The following is a 19,004-nucleotide window of genomic DNA, read 5'->3' as shown; positions in this document are numbered from 1 at the left end:
AAAAAACCAATTTTGACAAAAATGACTTAGGCGATTATTTTAACAGTGTGACGATATGTGGAGCATTTTGCTCCAGTGTTTACATTACAGTCAGTGGCTCCTGTTGGTGCCCCACTGACAGAGAGCTGCGCTGTGATTGGTCCGCTGAGCTGTCAATCAATCGCTTGTTTACATCAAACGAGGTGGAAATTCCCGGGTTACAGCATAGACCAGTAGACCACTTCCGCAATAGATGTCTGGCAGAGAGACGAGAGAGGCCACTGCGAGCTGAAAGGTATCCAGACAAAAGACACCTCTTTGTTCTTTTGTTTTTCGTTTAACTCCGCGTTCCGACTGACTTACCGTATCGATAAAAGTGTCCGTAGTGGGTAAAAAAATAAGAGCTAGCGGCTTCCTGTCCCGCACTGTCATCTAGTGTTAGCTAGCCGACAGCTAACGAGGATGCTGCTAGCAATTTGCATGACAACAGCGAAAACTAATATTAGCCTTCTTCAGCCAATCAAGGTAGCTATCATTTGCTAGATTGTGCTGTATTTGACTCTCGTCTATCGGGGAGATGATTGTTAGCACGGTTCGCGTAACATTTGGTATTTTTTACTCTGCTTTTGTCCTTTTCCCCCTCGGATATGAACGTTGTACTTGTCATATTTAGCCATCACAAACGTTAGCACATTCTTGCCATATGTTTCACTCTGGCAGGGTAGCATTATGGTGATATTGTTGCTGCTTTTGTCCTCCCAAAAGCTGTCGGTTGGTCACTATTTTCTTCACCGGGCTCCACCGATAGTTTCTTGTCATAAATTATAAACTAAGAGAAGGGTCTGAAAGGTTTTTCTTGCTGGGTAACTCACAGTACGTACAGTAGCATGTCTGAGTGGGTGGTATTTATTTAATCTGCTATTTGAGGTGAACATAATACCATTTGTTATATTTCTAAATGGTTGTAACAATGCTACAGGACAATCTGTGGTTCAGGGGGATTTCTAGTGTGTGATGATGAGAACTAAGAGGTATTGTTTAAGATACTTTTTTCATAATGCTTCTGTTTCAGTTTCCTTCCTCTGCAAGGACAGTTTGATGTCGACATTTAATGGTGGTTGCTCTCATGCTGTACCAACGATACCTTCCAGTTGCCTCTATGAGCAGTACATCTTTAACTCTTCATAAATATGATGTTGTTAATGCTAAAGTTGTTTCTCTTATTCTGAGGGGTCGAGAACCGTAACTCCTCAGTCTTCTATGTTCAAAGGCTTTACAATCGGCACTTTTTCTTATGAGAAAGGTCAGCTTTAAATTGCTATATAGTTTCTGGCACTTCATATGTTTTTAAATAAGCTCAAAATAACAGTTTTTGTCTTCTTTTCACAGTTCAGAGGATCATGTCTAGGAAGTGAACGACGGCGATGGAAGGGAAAGGCCCGTACCGCATCTATGATCCAGGTGGGAGTGAGGTCAAGGCCCGGGAAGAGGCCGGAGGGGGAAGTAGCTATCGACAGCTACTGGAGGAGAACAGCATACTGAGGGAGCGGATGAAGGGACTTAAGAGCTTAGGTAGGTTCCTAAAGACAGCATGGTTACCTCAAACTTGTGAACGGAGGCCTGGAACCAGTCTCTCTTTGGCATCACACATCTGTTGTGTGTCTTAACACACACCTTTCTTTATTTTAGTTTGTGAAATCTAAAACAGAAACCGATTGCATTTTGGAGCATCACTAAATTAATTATTTGAATTTTTTTTTACCTGATGCACCCACAAAAGCATCGTACAATGTATTCCATAACAGATTACTCGACTGAATTTCCAGTCAAAATATGGAAACACAAGCAAACTGTCTTGCAGAAAATAAGGTGGAATGTAGTGAAACCTGATGATCTCCTTTGGTAGTTAGTTGAAAAGCTTTCATGGGAAGTCAACAGCCTGACTGCTTCTTTTGTGACTCACCAAATGAGTACTACGTGCATTTAACTTTTTGCTGAACTTCCATCTTATCATATGTGATGACTGCTCATGCTGTAAGATCTAGTCTTGGGAGTGTTTGTCAGAAAAAGTGAAGGTAGATCAAATGAAATTCAAGTAAAGTGCTGCAGGACAAAGACAAGATCTCTCTCGAACTTGCAGGTGATTTGCTGGAAGAGTCTCAATCAGAGGCATCGAGGCTTCGGCAGCGTGTGGAGGAACTTGTGAGAGACAACGAGGCCCTCAAGTCCTCCAGCTTTGCTGCCAGTCTGTGTATGGGAGGGCCAGTTCAAACTGAGACACAAAGTAGGTCTCAGATACTTGATGATAATTATGAATATAGCTTTGTAGACTTATCTTCTTTTTGTGGATTACTCTGACAGAGTTGTAAACGTATTGCATGTTGTTCTACTTTACTGAAACCTGCATTCACCTTTGGTGTGGCTTATTTCAGGTAAACCCTGTTTACACCCCACTGCTGAGCAGAAGGAGGAGCAAACAAGCTGTATAGGGAGGACGCTTCAGCCTGAGAAGCCCAATGTAAGTTATTTGTACTGTGAGAACATTCGGTATAGTGCAAAAACAACTTTTTGATGATTTTAAAATTATGTTACAAACTTGTTAAAGAGCCTAGACTATGACATCTGACTGCTTTAAAATGCAGGATGTTTGCTTTATTCTAAAAGAGTACTGATGCGATTATAGTCACTCCGTGTACTATGGTGCTATTTACTTTCTGGTCGTTACAGGAGGCCTTAACGGAGTTTGAGGTCGTGAATGTCGATGGGAAGACTTCAGAAGCCTTGACTGTATGTACCTTTTTGTGAATCATTAAGTAATCATCTTATATATATATATATATATATATATATAAATATAAATAAATGAATAATTGTTCAACTACTACAGCTACTCAAAATTTGTTGATATATCTCAATGCTCCTGAAAACTCCCAAAAGTAGTTATTTTGTGTAATTTATTGAGGCTAAATTCAACCTTTCCAGTCTATGGCCATTTCCTCAATATTAGGAAAATATCCGCGGTGTGGTGACTCACCAACAAACTCAATACTGGTAGCTCCAGCCTGAGTCAGCCAGGGGAAAGTCCAGGATTATTACTGATTAGAATTACACTGCTGATTCATTCACATACTACATCCTAGGGGATGTGTTAACAGGACAACATGCCATGATATTTCAGGCACACTCAAAACGAATGTTACTGGCTAGCCTGTCATATTTTAAAATGTTGTAGCCTACTTTGGCACAGTTTCAGACCTGAACAGAATAATTAGGGTAAAAAGTGTTACCACAGACAACCATAATCACTGAGGCCTAAATTTAGATCCAAACAGGACAAACTGGTTTGACTCTTCAGATAAATCAGCTGCTACTTTTCTCAGAAGTAGTAGCACGATGACTCTTCCAGTATGTTGAACTTTCAGTCTTGCTTGTTGAAATGCATGTGTGTAATACTGAGTCAGCTTGAGTGACAGTTTACCTGTGTGGGTATCTCTAGGCCGGGTCAGTGGCAGGCGTAATCCCCGTCCTGCCTCAGGAGAACATCGAGCTAGCCAGCCAGCTCAAGAGACTCGAGAGCTCCTTCAGCATATTTGCAGAGGAGTCCAACCCTAACCAGCTGTTGGCTCACCTCGGCCGGATGGCTGTGGAGTTTCACCATCTTTCCTCTAAGGTCCAGAAGAATGAACAGAGGACTTCCCTCCTTCAGGTATACAACACCAATTTTATATGACAGAAATAAAAAAATGCCAATATGGCTTTCTAAAGTTTCATCATAAAGTGGGAGCAACTAAAATGGAAATATGAAATAATTTATCACAGTGAATAAAATTAAATGTTTACATTCTATTTATTAACTGTAAACCATTCCCAGGCTGATTTACATTGTATGCATCAGAGTGACTTTAATAACATGCCGGCTGGATTCATAGATATGATGATATTATAGGGCTACACTTTAAAATCTACTTTATCTCTGCAAATTGTAAAAGACATGAGCTGTGATTTAGGAAAGACATTTTTTAGTAGTATAGAGAGTTCTGAAACACATGATGGCCTAATTTTAATAAAACGAGTCAAGCAACATTTGCAGTAACTTGGTCTATGTTTACAGTGTTTTTTTAATTTTTCTAACATTAACTTTAAAAAAAAAAAAATAGAAATATAAAATAGGTCCATGTGTTTTTGTGCCACAGAGGTGGAAAGTGTTGCCTCATGGATCAGCTCATACACATGTACCTGTTGTGTTGTACCACTGTTTTGAAGGGAATCGGGTCATGCTCTGTTGTGGCCATGCTGATCAATAAAAATGTTGATGTCATTGTACGTATGCCATATCGTGATAATGACAGTTTTTTGTTTCTTTTAGACTCTCTGTGAGCAGCTCAGACAGGAGAACAATGAGCTTCGAAAGAAAATGGAAGAGGATCATCATATCAGGAATCGAGACTTGGAACAGCTGAGGTAATGTTTTTTGTTCTCTTTGACATTTGACTGGGCTTTGTGTTGCTTCTGCTGGAGCAGAAACCTTTTTGTTAGTTAGGTCAAAAAGAACAAAGCGTGTCATCTGCTGCGGCATCCCACTACAAATAATACAGACACACTCACACCTCATTCCTCTGGTCTTTCTTTCTTTCTTTTTCGGTACTATTTTGTTTCTCATGGACTTTGAATGCAGTGTGAATCAGCCTCCCATTACTTTTATGATACTATGAACCCTGCACAACTTTTACTTTGTCCTGGATTTTGACAGTTGACCATGCTTTCACTTTTCATGGGGGATTATTCCACTGCTTTCTGTTGGCGTCATTGCACCAAGGGGGTATCCTAGGTTCTTCCCAAAGGACGTCCTGACGCTGTGTAAAAAATGTAAACAATCTCTGGACATAGACCGTGACTCACAAATACTATCATTTTCGTTTCCTACCAATTCAGACAGGAAAATCAGAAGCTTAAGGAGCTGGTCACAGGCGGAGCAGCAACAACGGCAACATCATCCACAGCGCCAGCAGACTCTGAAGCTTCAGAGGCCAAAGAGGAACCTGTGAAGGAGGAATCAGCTGCTGTGAGACCCAAGATGGAGGCCACCACACCGCAGAAGGTAGTTAAAAATTAACTTTTTAATTTATTCTTATGTGTGTTATTTTGAATGTATATATCAATCAATTTTATAGTTATTTTTTATTATAATCTTGTAAAAAATCTTCTAGAAATACAAGATTTTCTCAATGAACCTGTGACTTAAATTCCCCATGTATTAACTCTTACCGTGCGGGGTTAGAGTAATGGAGAAATGTTGTGGATTAAGAAATGTTTTGTGTGCCCCCAGAGTGGAAAAGCTGCAGAGAAAACCCCAACTAAACCTTGTGATGTTGAGGTGTATGAAAAGAAGATCAAGCTTTTGGAGAAGCAGAGAAAGGATGTGAGTCTTTTTTTGCTCTTACTGCTCATCCTCTTTTGCCATCAGGGAAAGTCTCTGTTATTTTGTTTCCTATATGTTCAGTGTCATTTGTTTCATTTTCTGCTGCTTAAAGGTGCTGGAGGTGAACAAGCAGTGGGACATTCAGTGGAACTCCATGAAGTCACAGTTTGAACAGAAGGTACAGTGATGACTTGACAGCTGTTGTGAAGGGTGTGGGAAGTTATCGCTGTCTCCTCAACTGATATAGAGCAACTGGAGGAGAATCAATACCTAATTCTCTCCAAATTCCTTTGAAAAACATGCTACATCAATATAAATGAACACCAGACAAAAAAAAACCCAAATTAATAAAAATACATAAAATTAAAAGATATTAAAAATGTATACAATAATAGAAATTTGAAATAAAAAAATATGAAAAAGATTTAAATAAAGATTTAAATCACTAAAAACATTTTAATTTGTCATTTTCAAATCTTATTTAAAAAGTTTTTTTTAAACTGTAACTTTAAAAAAAAGTTACAGTTGATCTTTTTAAAATAACAATAATAATAACATTTAAATAGTTAGACTTTTAGGAATCTTTAAAGACCTTCTAAATCCCATGGTGCTTGTTAGATTCAAACCAAATATATCATAATTTTCTCAAGAATTTATTTACATGTATGGTACAAAAAGGACATTGAGTACTTATCCAGCATTTTCCATAACACTGTCTCAATATCGGTAATGTATCTGCGTAGAATAGACAGAATCACCAAAGGTTTAAAATGAACTCTATTCAACACATTTTGCATTATGTCAGTGGAATAATATTTTTTTTCTTTCACCATCAAAGTTAACACGTCTTTCATATAAGTAGCAGAGTAGCATGGATTTTTTTAATTTGGGAAATTCTTTAAGGAACAGAGGACTCTTATGTGTGTGTGCATCAGATGGCAGTGAAGCAGCTGTGTGTGACTTTTCTACATGCTTGTCCAGTGGAAAGGTGCAATCTTGCAGTAGCTTGCTATCTGAGCATACTTACCACAATGCCTGTCACACCTCAGTAAGAATTCCCCTTACCTCTTTGGTACCCGCTGACTTCCTCCTGTGGTGACAGTCAGAGGGCAGCAGAGACACACATATGTACACACTCTCACACTCATGCTCACACACCTACGTGCATGCACACCCACAATCTACATTCACACTTTTTTGAGATGGGGACACCATGTAGCCTTGGGTTTTGACCGCGGAAGACTAGATATATCCATTTGCGTCACTAGGTCCGTCCATATTTTACAAAAAAACAGAACTGCGTGCGCTTGCAAATGGGTCCTTGTTGCTGTGGTTTAGTTTAGAATTTCATAACCCACATTTCTAAGGATGTATTTTGCACATGCAACAGCTGATCTTTACCAGAGAGTTATCGCTGATCTTTACTTTTTTTTTTATTTATGAGAATTGTGTCTCTGAACTATGATTACTCAGTGAATGCTGTCCTCAACCAAATGGTTTACATTGCCCCTCAGATCACAGACCTCAGACAACGGCTGGCTGAGTCCCAGAAAACTGTAATCGAGTTGGAGGCAGAGCGAGAACAGAGGCAGCGCGACTATGACAAGAAGCTGCTGCTGGCAAAGTCCAAGATTGAAAATGTACAGGTGAGAATACAAGGACACAGCCTAGGTAAAATTGGAAAATCTCAAAACAAGGACACAGAAACACAGAATAAAATGTTTAAGGATACCTTAACATAATCAATTTTTCATTGTTTTGGGTGTGTATAATTTAGGGTGAGAAGGAGTGCCTCAACTCTGAGACCACTGAGCTGAAGCAGAAGATTCGCTACCTGCAGGATCAGCTGCTGCCCCTCAGCAAACAGAGGGAGTACCAGGAGAAGGAGATCCAACGCCTCAACAGGGTGAGTGTGCTCTTTCTTTTTGCATCTGTTCAGCAAAGACTTTTCCCTTCTGTGTAATAAAGTGTTTTGTCTGGCTTTAGGCTCTGGAGGAAGCCTTAAACCTGCACACCCCTTCATCCTCCCAACAACCACCTGGTCAGGGTAACTTTGCCGATGCAGCCAATAACCTGAAGAAACAGGAACTGCTCACTCAAATTGCTGTACTAAAGGAACAGGTCAGACATCCAACAAACCATGCACACAAATATACATAGTTCTACTGTAATTATACACACATTTCCTCAACTGCTTTTATGTATTTGTTGTATAAATGTGCATTAAAATATGAGTTCTTTAATATAGCTGTCTATACTCCTCTCCTGCTTCTTCTACTTCTTCTTCCTTCTTCTTTTTCTCTAAAAATAATTTATTTTGTTTCTATAAACTGCCTTATGTAAAAGTAGAATTTTACAGAAGGATTTGTTGGAGTTTTTAAAATGTAATTTATATACCGTGAAAAAAGAATATGGATGTTTTTAAATAAATAAATAATAATAAAAAAAAAAAAACCAAAACATTTAAACAAATTAATTAAAGTGGGGGAAATATACTTTACCCACTTACATACATAATATTGTACTATTCCTCTATATGAGGTGTCTGGCTTAAATTGAATTGAGGAACCAAAGAAAGGATTATAGTTGGTATAATAATAATAATAGTTGTTTTGTACTTAAGGTAAAGATCTTCGAAGAAGACTTCAGAAAAGAGAGGAGTGACAGGGAGCGAATGAATGAGGAAAAAGAGGACTTGAGGCGGCAAGTTGAAAGACTCCAGGGTCAGATTACTAATTTGACCAATCAGGTAAGCTCTGTGTTTACAGTTTTCTCTCATGTATATGTGGTTTTTTTGACTAGGAAAGCTTTAGCTTTTGTTTCTTCTTTTAATCACAACTATAACGGAATTACTCTCTATGGAAATCCATTACAGCCAAATGTCAGCCTTATGATGGCTCCAACAGCTGATTTTAAATTATAAACTTCAAGCAGGTTCAGTTTTTATTTGAATCGACTGTGTTGGAGCAGGGAGAGAGTTTTTACGTCATTAAAATGAGATACTTTCTCAAAAAATTACCTAGTATCTCAAAGTAATGACATACTATTTCAAAATATAGACTTAAGAAACTTTCACAAAATATACTTTTGTTGGAATTGTATCATTTTAATGAGTTGCAGGATATTCTTTATTTTTTTTCATACTACTGGAGGAAAGGGACTTCCGTACCTCTCTAATATGATATTTGTGTTTTTTGTTTTTATTGTGTGTTTGTGCTTCAGCTTCATCAGGCACAGAACGAATGTCAGAGAGAACGTACGGAGAGATGTAAGCTGGAGAGACTGCAGATGCAGCATCACAAACAGGTAGTGCTTGCAGCTCAGGTCTGAACCTGGTAGTGTTGAAGACCTGTTGAAGCTATAAATTAAATGGTGCCGTCAGCCTGGATAGGTAATATGCTTGGTCATTTTGGCCAATGCTTTCAAGTATATTTAGTTAGGGCCAGGGATTCACTTAAAGGTGCTCTCCAAGCCTTGAAGTTGTGGTAAACCTTGTAGACTAGTGCCCCCTTGTGACAGAATGCAGTCACTTGTAATAAGTTCATATTGGACCACTTAATACTCCAAGACAAGAAGAGCCTCACTCCAGCTAGGTTGTTTGCCAGTGCATTGGGGATCAGCAGGTGGAGCATTCACACTCCTCAGTGGGAGGCAGCTGCAGGAGGGTTAAAGGTCAGCAGTGGCCCATGCCATGACAGGGCCACTGCACTCGCTGAGAGTAGCAGCCGTGCACTGATTGGGGATCACGTGTGTACTTATGATCCCTCGTAGGGGCAGCAGCAGGAAAGACGTACCTCAGACCCCACGTCAGGCTCAGTGAACGGCCCGCTGAGCCCTCCCTACTGTGGTCCCTTTGTGCAGGTGGGACCGCAGGGCCTTGAGGGCTGGCCCGTACACTTCCCTCCCCGGATGCCCAATGCAGCAGGCGCCACAGCTGCAGCCGCCGCAGCACCGCCCCCTGTACGAGACTTCCAGCCTGTTACCCCGGTAAGGGTCCGCTAAGGCCCCTCTGTCTCTGTCTCTGGAGTGACTCTGGTTCACTGAGGAAACAAGGCTCTTCTCTCTCTCTTACCTCTACTCCCCTTATCTTTCGGGAGGAACAAGCAGTTATAATTAGGTCTAACTGTAGCTCAGCCAAGCCACACTTGCATTCAATAACCATTGTTGGGCTACAGCAAAGACTTGAGAGGCTGCTGGTTGTGATGAATGGTTATATTTGGTGATTTCAGCTAATGTGCTGCTTTCTCTTTGGTCAGGGTTTTCCTTGGCAGTCGTCATTCCCGCAGCCCAGAGGGGCCAGAGCAGTAGGAGAGAGTTCGAGACCACCACCAGAGAATGCAGGTATGGTACAGCCAGCCCACAACAATATTTAATACTTGTTTTATAAATCACATTTTTGTACAATGTTTAATTGCCCAAAGGATATGGCTGGTGTTTTCTCTGTATTTTTACCACTCTGTCAATTAATTCCCATCAAGAGACCAATACCAACAATGTGTTTGTAGTAGTATTCATTTTCTCAAAAGTTCTCTGTCCTTGGCTACATAGACAACATTTGTTAGTAGCATCTAGGGATGTACTTTAAGCAGCCATGGCTGAGGGGATTCTCCCAAAGAAGACAGTGAGCTACAGCCCCGATTGCAAAAAAAAAGTTGCTACACTGGAAAATGTAATAAAAACAGCATGCAAGGGTTGAATACAATACCAGGCAATATATCTAATGCTCAAACTGCCAAGGACACGGAACATGGAAAGTATGTTCGAGCCAACTATGACTCGGTTGCCTGCTTGTGATCGATTAACAAGGGTCAGCTATCAGTCATTAAAAATAAAAAATCTGAATTACATGGCTTGTATGATCAATTCAGTGTGGTTTTGGTCTTTACATGACATTTCATTACAAGAAATTACAATCATATCCTTTCACGCAAATCGACTCATGAGCCAAAATGTTTACCATATTTATTCCAATTATAATAAGTAGCAGTAAAGCTTATGACCTCGAAGATGAGTCCTTGTTCCAAGATTGTTCCTTTGCATGTCTGCAGATCAGTCCGCGGCGGCAGCAGCAGCAGCAGCAGCAGCTGCAGCAGGATTTGGAAAAAGGGAGCGACAGAACATTGATCCTGGAAAGCACTAAAGCATCACCGTACCCACCAAATGGAGTCTGGGTAGTAGCATGAAATCAGTTTGTTTTTGAGTTGACAAGGTGTGATTTGATCTATAATTTTCCTACTGAACTGTAGATATCCTATTGTAATGTTGTTTATACTTGCGTTTTATAAGGCTATTTGTGAAACACTTCGCTATTCTGAATATATACATGAAATATTATTTAGGTTTTTTTTATCAGGAACTGAAGTCATTTGTTAAATAGGTTGGAATAATTAACATTGTTCTTTTTTTCCAGAAAATATACCTGTGTGCTTGTATCTCTGCAAATATGTAACAACTTGGCACTTAGTTTGTTACTTGTAGAGTTGCAGGAAGCCATTCCCCAATATGACTAAGACAACATATACTCATTCCAACAATGAATGATTATAGGTACATTGAATCATAGAATTTACAATGTGAATGTTGATTGATTTATGAAGATTTCTTCAGTACCATCGATGTTATAGAAATGTCCCATACGTGTAACTGTTCAAAAAGTGGTTGTTGAAATACAAAAATTTTGGGAAATGAATTTTGATGGTATCATACCAAAAACATGATTGTGATTATTGATAATTTATTTATAACCTGCTGTTTTGATAGTTGCATTGACTAAGTGTAAATCATTGTCTTTAGTAATGCTGTTCTTTCTATGTTGTTAGTGTAATCCCAATATATTGTAGCTATTGACATTGTATGTTTGTATCAGACACAATACACAATGCACAGTACATACACAACCTTTTTTTCCCCATGATGATGGACCTAATCTCATTAAACACAACACTTCTACTTGACCACAATTGATTTGATGATTTGACCACTCATTCATACTCATCTTACTGCATCCTGTACTATTGCCCACAGTTTACCCCCACATACTTGAAGTTACAGCACCAAAACCTTTAGGCAGCAGCGATGATGGTCTTCCTCTTCATATGGTTACTTATGAGTTGTAATCAGTGGAACTGGTACACCTAGAACTGAAACATTCAAATTCTACTCGAGCAACAGAATGAGGAAGATTTTCATCAGTATTTGCAGGTCTGAGAGGTCGAGTGTTACAGCAGTACAGACGCTCCTCAGAGGAAAACCTCTGCAAGGACGTGTGGCTTCACTCTCTTTCCACTTCAAAGACCAGCAATCCATGCCATGCCGACTGTCCTGTGAACTGCTGTAACACGAAGGATTCACACGAGATAATGTTTGTTACATTTAGAAACAAAGATCCAATCCCAAATCAATCAAGCCACTGTTTAACTGAACACCCATTCAATTTCCTTAGTACAGTGTATGTCAGGTAGTCAGACGAAGGGCTTCAAAATGTGTGAGGATGAATTAGATAAGGCTCCATTTTTATCAAACAAGTTACAGGGAACAACAATCCTGATGGGTGAGAGCTGAAATTAGAAGAATTGCACTTTGAAAGGTATGCTGTAATTACTGGCAGTTGTATTTTCTTGGTTTGTAGCCCTTATTCCTTTTTTTTTTTGCTGTAGGCAAAAGCACATGTGAGACTTTTTGTATTTGACTGGCTTAATAAATCTATTCTAAATGTCTATTAGCATCTTACCCTGCTTTTTCATGTTCATATTTTTATTGCAAGATAGAAAAAACAGGGCTGCAAATTTTGCTACATCATGTTGACCTTTCCATAAAATGACACCCATATAATATCAGTTATTTCTCATAAACAAATGCCTACACATCAGCGTGTCTTTCTCCATGATTTATTAGAAGTAATTAACATTAAGGTTGTAATGGCTAACAGCTCCTGGGATGAGAAGATGACATGATGCTGTGGGATTGCAGGGCAGCCTGAATGCACTGAAAAGCTGGCCTGAAGCCCAGACTCCGAAGAGGCACCACAGAGTTCCTGTTTTCAAGCCTCCTCTTCATTCAGCATGCCATCTTCATGTGTCAGAAGCTGTTAACATTACTCTGTTACATTCTACATTAGCTCTACCTGTTCTTTGCTTCTAATTACAAGTACTTCTTGGATGGACAATACAACGTGATGAATCACATCTAATTCAAAATCTGCTGTGTGTATAGCTGGAGCAGATATCTGCGAATGTCAGCGTGGATCTCAGAGATGTTGACACTTGGGTGCCACCTCTTCACCGGCTTCCCGTCTGGTCCCACCAGAAACTTTTCAAAGTTCCACTTGATGTCGCTGAGCTTCACTGGCTCCCAAAACATCCTTGCAGGGTCGCCCAAGAGGTCTCCAACAGGGGGGCAGGAGTTCTGCAAGTTTACACATCATAATATAGACATTGTCACAGTATAATAAAAAAGAAAATCCTCCTTATATTAAAAATTATACCACTATAAAGGATATTACAAGGCACACCTCAGGTACTTAAGCACAAATTAGAGCTGCTTGTATTTTACTCAAGTATTTCCATTTTATGCATCTTTATACTATTACTCCATTACATCTTGAGGCAAATGTTCTTTTTACTCCACTACAATTGTCGACAGCTTTAGTTACATTTCATGACCGTTTTCAACCCATCCCTATCTAGTGAAAAAAGTGTCTACAGATTTGCTGACTTGAATGTTTCTAAAAAATCTGGAGGATGAAGTGTTCCTTCGTGTGTTGAGAAACTTCTCAAACTTTTTAAGCTGCACAGCAGGATCCTTGGATAGACTATGATTCAAGTATCCTGCTGGGCACTGAAATGTTGATTTCTTTTTCTCTTTGATTTAAAAACCCTCTTGACTCAGCATCCCCACAAAGCTGAAAACGGGGCAGTTTTTCTGAGTTTGTGAAAAGTTAACTTTTTAGGAATATGTGGTTCTCGCAGGACAGCAACACTACAAACATGATGATCTTAGATGATCTTATAGAATATGATGCATTACTGTATATTAAACTACCCAACAGTATATAAAGGGAGTTTAAATGAGCACAATCTTAATCACCTACAGCAGTAAAAAGCAACACACAGGGAACATTTTTCTGCACAATAAGTTATTTTACTTTTCAGTATATTTTGGTGATAACGCTCACTCATACTGTAAGGCTTTGAATACAGGACTTATACTTGTAGTGGAGCATTTTCACAATGTGGTTACTGAAATAATAGATTTAAATACTTCTACCATTGTCAATTACAGGAAACCTGATGAGAAGGTTTTTTTCAGTGGATCACAAACCAACAACTCAAAAAGTTACTTTGCTGTTTGTAGCCAATAATGAACAAGATTGAGATTTTTTTTTCTCAAGAGAAGATACATGTTGGGATATAAACTATACAGGTGCATCTCAATAAATTACAATATCATAGAAAAGTTCATTTGTGTCAGTAATTCAATTCTAAAAGTGGAAATAACACATTATATAGGTCCATTACACACAGAATTAAACATTTCATGTCTTAATTTATTTAATGGCTTCTAATTATTATTATTATTATTATGGCTTACAGTTAATGAAGACCTAAATTCAGTGGGCAATTCAAAACATGTTTAATATCACAAAAGAACAATTTTAAAAACTATGTTTAATATGGAAATGTTGGCCTCTGAAAAGTATGTCCATCTATATGACTCAATACTTGGTTGGGGCTGTTTGACTTGAACTACTGGAAATGGACTTTTCCATGTTACTCTAATGTCTTGAGATGCACCTGTTAACATGCTACCAAGGCAGATCCTAAAACTGACCTGCATGCTAGCAAGTAGGTGTAGGGTTAGACTAAAATAACTTTGTTTGTTAGAACTGATGCCTTAACTACATGCTACACCAGCACATTTGCAGAACTATTTCAAAAGAAGCATCATACATGCATTTCTTCTCTTATAAGCTTTGGCTTAAACAAACATTTTTTGATCTAACCCTACCTGGGCAGGTGGGTTTTAAGAGGCTAATCAGAGCTCACACAGAGACCATAATAACGTACCTTAAGGAAAGTGAAAACCCCTTGCTCTTCCTTTCCGTTCACATCACCTTTCTCAAACAGCAGGAAGTTTGGAACAAAGCCATTGCCCGGTCTAACATGCCTGGAATCCAGAAACAGGGCAGCTTATCAGTGGACAGAGCACTTAGTAGCTTGGCAGCTGCCCTAGATTCACTACAAGCTGAGGAAAACAACACAAGTCTATTGTGACGGCTTTGCTATGTATATAATGTGACTGATGGAACCTGAGACATAAATTCTATGCGTGTAAGAGAGGCCGCTAGCAGAAACTGATCTTATTGCCAGAGGATGTTTTCTAGGATTAAATGAAGCTTTGTTGAATGACAGAGGATTTACCAATATTACAAATTCCTCTCTATATCCAGCTTTAAAGGTTCTTATGTTACAGACCATCACAATGTATACTGTCTGGAGCTTGTGGCTCAAATTTAGGGGATTTATAATAAAAAAAAAATCATATCCTCTACAAGCTGAAGAGAATCCAGCATAAGTGTATTTCTGTCTTTATGATTTGTTGTCAACTGATCGGTTCACTTTTCTGATCATTTGTGTGCTTCTCGTTGACATTTTTATTTTTATTTTCCTAGTCTCAGCCTTTCAAGCCCGTTTCTTGTTGTTTTTGTTTTATTTTATTCATTAAAATAAAAAATAAAGTATTTATTATTTGTTTTTCTTGTTCTCATTATTTGGAATTTATGTTGCTTCATGTGTGTGCAAATAAAACTAGAAAAATATATAAAAGTAGGTTTTTACCCAACTGAAATTATGGCCATAACCTTTCGTAAATTGTTTGGATTCATTTCATTTAATGAGTCATGGCTGACCTGATTTGCATTAAAAAAAGAGAAATTTCTCACTTTAAAGCTGGCAGAATTTCCTGGTTATTTCCTGGTTCTTGTTTCCCAAATTGGTCGCAGGGAAAGCCGAGAATAGTGAATCCAAAAGATTTCATCTCCTCGTGTAGTGCATTCAGTTCTGACAATAGAAAGGAAATAGTTGAAATCAGGTAGAGAAGCATTTTTTATATTATAAGCACTGCAGCAAAAGAATAATAAAGCCTGAGTTGCTGTTTCTTACCCACATACTGGAAGGTGTATCCTCAGTATGTGGCCACGTTGATGAAGAGGACACTCTTGCCCTTGAAGTCACTGAAGTTGACAGTGCGACTCCCGTTCAGAGTCTTCGCCTGGTATTCATAGATGGTGCCATCTGTGGGTTTACAATGCTGAGAGTACATACACAGGTCAAAGCAGTTTACATTTGTTTTAACTGGCCAACAGCCAACACAACCATCACCATTTCTTCAGTGTAGTATTATGCCTATAAAAGATGATTTGTGGATAGATAAGGTACGTGTGTGACGAAGCAAATCCCTTCCATATGGACTCATTCTGCAGGACATGATACGGTCATTATTTGCTTTTAGGTTTCTACCTTCTACAACGCCCATTTACTAGCCAATGGTAGGCCTTGACATGGACTTGACCTCTCCCACTCACTTCATACAAATGTTTGATTATGGCTGGTGTGTTTTGTAACATTTAGAGTCACCCACTCCCTTTAATGACTGTTTCACCTGATTCTTTTTCTTGAAACTTTAAAACAACAACAAATAACCATTACTGTATAATTAAAACTGAATATATTTATGGCACTAGAAACAAAGGCTATTTTTATTGGACTGAGAAATGTTATGTAATGACCCTGAACATAAACCAAACTGTCTTTTGTTTACTGTCTTTGTGGTCTGGCTGAACACATCACAAATGCAAATATCATAGGCTTATTTACCAAATGGATCCCTTCCTCCTCATGCTCCGGTTGTTATGTGTTCTAGACTTAACTGACATCTGCCCAGCTACAAAACACAAGCCCAGCGTCATTACCAAGAACCAGAGGCAGTTGGTGAAATAGGTTAGATTAACCTTCACAGAACTGTTTATTTGTACCCAGTGAGAAAATGTCCTCTTTACCATAACTAAAACATCACAATGATAATTTTATACAGTTCAGAGTGGATCTCAGTGTGTGTGCATATGAGATGTTGAAAACAGAAGCTGTTTGTCACACGGGTGTCCTGCTCATTGACATGTTTGCTTTTTATGTAATTTGTGTGTTTGCATTTGAGGCCAACATATGCCATTATTTATAACAATTGTTGTGGCTGTTAAACTTAAAACAAGCTACCAACTAACTTTTCATGTTGCTCAGACCATTGGTGGAAAAAGTATTCAGATCCCTTACTTAAGTACTAATACCACACTGTGAAATTACTCCACTACAAGTAAAAGTCCTGCATTCAAAACTTACTGAAGTAAAAGTAAAAAAGTATCAGCATCAAAATGTACTTAAAATATCAAAAGTAAAAGTACTCGTTATGCAGAATGACCCCACTCAGATTGTTTATATATTATGAATATCTTATTACATCATTATTATTATTGATGCATTTATGTAAGCAGCGTTTATAGCAGTATAAAGTTAAATAAAATGGAAATACTTTAAAAAAAAAAGTACACATACTTCAAAACTGTACTTAAGTAAATGTACTTAGTTACATTCCACCACTGGCTGACACAAGCCCAGAGACTAGTCACAATAATATATTATATAATACCACATAGAACAAATACCAGGTGCTGCTAAATGTGTGAATAGTATTTGTATATGATTGCCTATTATCTGTTTTGAGCATAAGAGTCAAATTATGACAAAACTTTCAAAGTGAAACTACGCAGGTACCATCATATATTTAAATAGATATCACCTGCTCCTGCTACAGCCTGATTAGGGTAAACAGCGCAGGTGTGAACAGCGCGTTCTCAGAAAATACAGTGATGTCAGCAGGTTGTCACGTCTGTCTTTATATATGTAACCTAAATCATTCTATAAATGTGTTGTGTGTGTGAGTGTGTGTGGATATCAACAGGTACCTGTGTGAATGAGGTGTCGGCGGTGCCTGGTCGCAGCAGCCCGAGCAGCAGCAGTGGTAAGAAGGGCCGCATCATGCCGTCCTTCCACGACACGGTGACCGCTCAGTGTGACTGCGTGTCCGCTGCTCCCTCAGGATGAACTCCTCCGGCTCTGCTAGGGGCGGAGGGCCGCACAGCTGGCTGAGAGGACGCCCTCTGCTGACGTAACGACGTAAACAGTGGAAGGCCTTCTACAGTCATGGAAAAAAATATTAGACCACCCCTTTTCTTCAATTTCTTGTTCATTTTATTGCCTGGTACAACTAAAGGTACATTTGTTTGGACAAATATAATGATAACAACAAAAATAGCTCATAAGAGTTTAATTTAAGAGATGATATCTAACCATTGTCCATGGTTTTCTTGATAATGATTTTGGTTATTATCAAGAAAACCATGGAAAATGTCTAGATATCAGCTCTTAAAGCAAACTCTTATGAGCTATTTTTGTTGTTATCATTATATCTGTCAAAACAAATGCACCTTTAGTTGATAAAGGCATTTTAATGAACAATACATTGAAGAAAACAATGGTCTAATCATTTTGTGATGACTGTATATGTTGTCATATCACCAGCTCTAGTATATGATATTTTGTACAGTGTGTAGTTTGTACAATTCTTGCACACAGTCTGATTAAGAGCATGCTGCTAAGAATATATATATGTAGAATTCTGATCTTACAAGAGATTCAGAATCATTGACAACGTCTGCTATAGATCCTGTGCTATAATCATCCTACTGGGCATTATGCAAGGAAACCTTGAGAGATTTATTTAGCAATATTTATCCATTTTCCATGGTTTCCTTGATAATAATAATCAAATAATTATCATAATCATAAGAAAGATCACAAGAAAACCATGGAAAATGGCTATCAGCTATCAGCTCTTAAATTAAACTCTTATGAGGTATTTTTATTGTTATCATTATGTTTGTCCCGTATTATGTTGGTCTAATAATTTTTCCCATGAGTGTATAAGTGTATGAATGCATCTTATTGGGCTAAATTAAAAATAAATAAATAATAATAATAAAAAAATATATATACGTATATATATATATATATATAACATTGAATTAATAGTTATTCATTAGGCCTGTATATAGTTAATTTTACATCCATAAATTCAAAATAATACAAGTCATAATCAAATAAATATAATAAATAATATAATAAATGAATATATGAATACTCTCAAACTTGTTAACACTAACAGTTAAATTGTATGGTGAACTCTTCAAAGAAATATAGATTATATTTTTTTCTTATTATAATTTTACATAAACAGTGTTTATTTATCAAAACTCTTTTTAAAAATATTTTTTCTATTAACTTAAATCGATATTCTTGTTTTTCTGTGCTATTATGTTGAGTGCATGCAGTGTTTGAATATTTGAATGCTTTTTCATTAAAGTGTAAAAAGGAATATTGCATCTATAGCTTTCAGGTAGATGGAAAGTGAGAAATGAATAACTTTTCTTCTGGTATCACAATAAGCCACTGTTTAAGTGCTCTTTTATGAGGCAATCAATATTTCTATCATTTAG

The 19,004-nt window shown here is 38.0% G+C and overlaps 2 protein-coding genes across 5 annotated transcripts; one reads left to right on the top strand and one right to left on the bottom strand.

The window, feature by feature from the left end:
- The first annotated feature begins 210 nt into the window (after nt 1-210).
- tnip1 (TNFAIP3 interacting protein 1) lies at nt 211-12,114 on the top strand. Of its 4 annotated transcripts, none has more exons than XM_059345951.1 (18): nt 211-274; nt 1,369-1,551; nt 2,120-2,263; nt 2,412-2,497; nt 2,707-2,766; nt 3,476-3,685; nt 4,346-4,440; nt 4,912-5,077; nt 5,306-5,398; nt 5,511-5,576; nt 6,913-7,044; nt 7,176-7,304; nt 7,385-7,519; nt 8,022-8,147; nt 8,621-8,704; nt 9,260-9,385; nt 9,655-9,739; nt 10,447-12,114. In XM_059345951.1, exons 2-18 carry the CDS (start codon nt 1,404-1,406, stop codon nt 10,536-10,538), a joined length of 1,977 nt encoding a protein of 658 aa, XP_059201934.1. In that variant the 5' UTR covers nt 211-274; nt 1,369-1,403; the 3' UTR covers nt 10,539-12,114. The 4 variants fall into 4 exon arrangements, with proteins under 4 accessions (XP_059201934.1, XP_059201932.1, XP_059201935.1 ...); XM_059345949.1 differs by having other exon boundaries at nt 9,170-9,385; XM_059345950.1 differs by lacking the exon at nt 211-274 and adding an exon at nt 296-1,221 and having other exon boundaries at nt 9,170-9,385.
- On the bottom strand, nt 11,977-17,554 carry gpx3 (glutathione peroxidase 3). The gene is made up of 5 exons (XM_059345953.1): nt 17,415-17,554; nt 15,559-15,706; nt 15,339-15,456; nt 14,464-14,563; nt 11,977-12,802 (listed from the first exon to the last, which is right to left on the bottom strand). The coding sequence occupies exons 1-5, from the start codon at nt 17,487-17,489 to the stop codon at nt 12,584-12,586; spliced, it is 660 nt and encodes a 219-aa protein (XP_059201936.1). The 5' UTR covers nt 17,490-17,554; the 3' UTR covers nt 11,977-12,583.
- Nucleotides 17,555-19,004: the final 1,450 nt, after the last annotated feature.

This window comes from Centropristis striata, chromosome 12, assembly GCF_030273125.1.
Source record: "Centropristis striata isolate RG_2023a ecotype Rhode Island chromosome 12, C.striata_1.0, whole genome shotgun sequence".
In the NCBI taxonomy this organism is placed as follows: Eukaryota; Metazoa; Chordata; class Actinopteri; order Perciformes; family Serranidae; genus Centropristis; species Centropristis striata.
The sequence above is the reverse complement of the archived record's forward strand: the minus strand, read 5'-3'. Positions and strand labels throughout refer to the sequence as shown.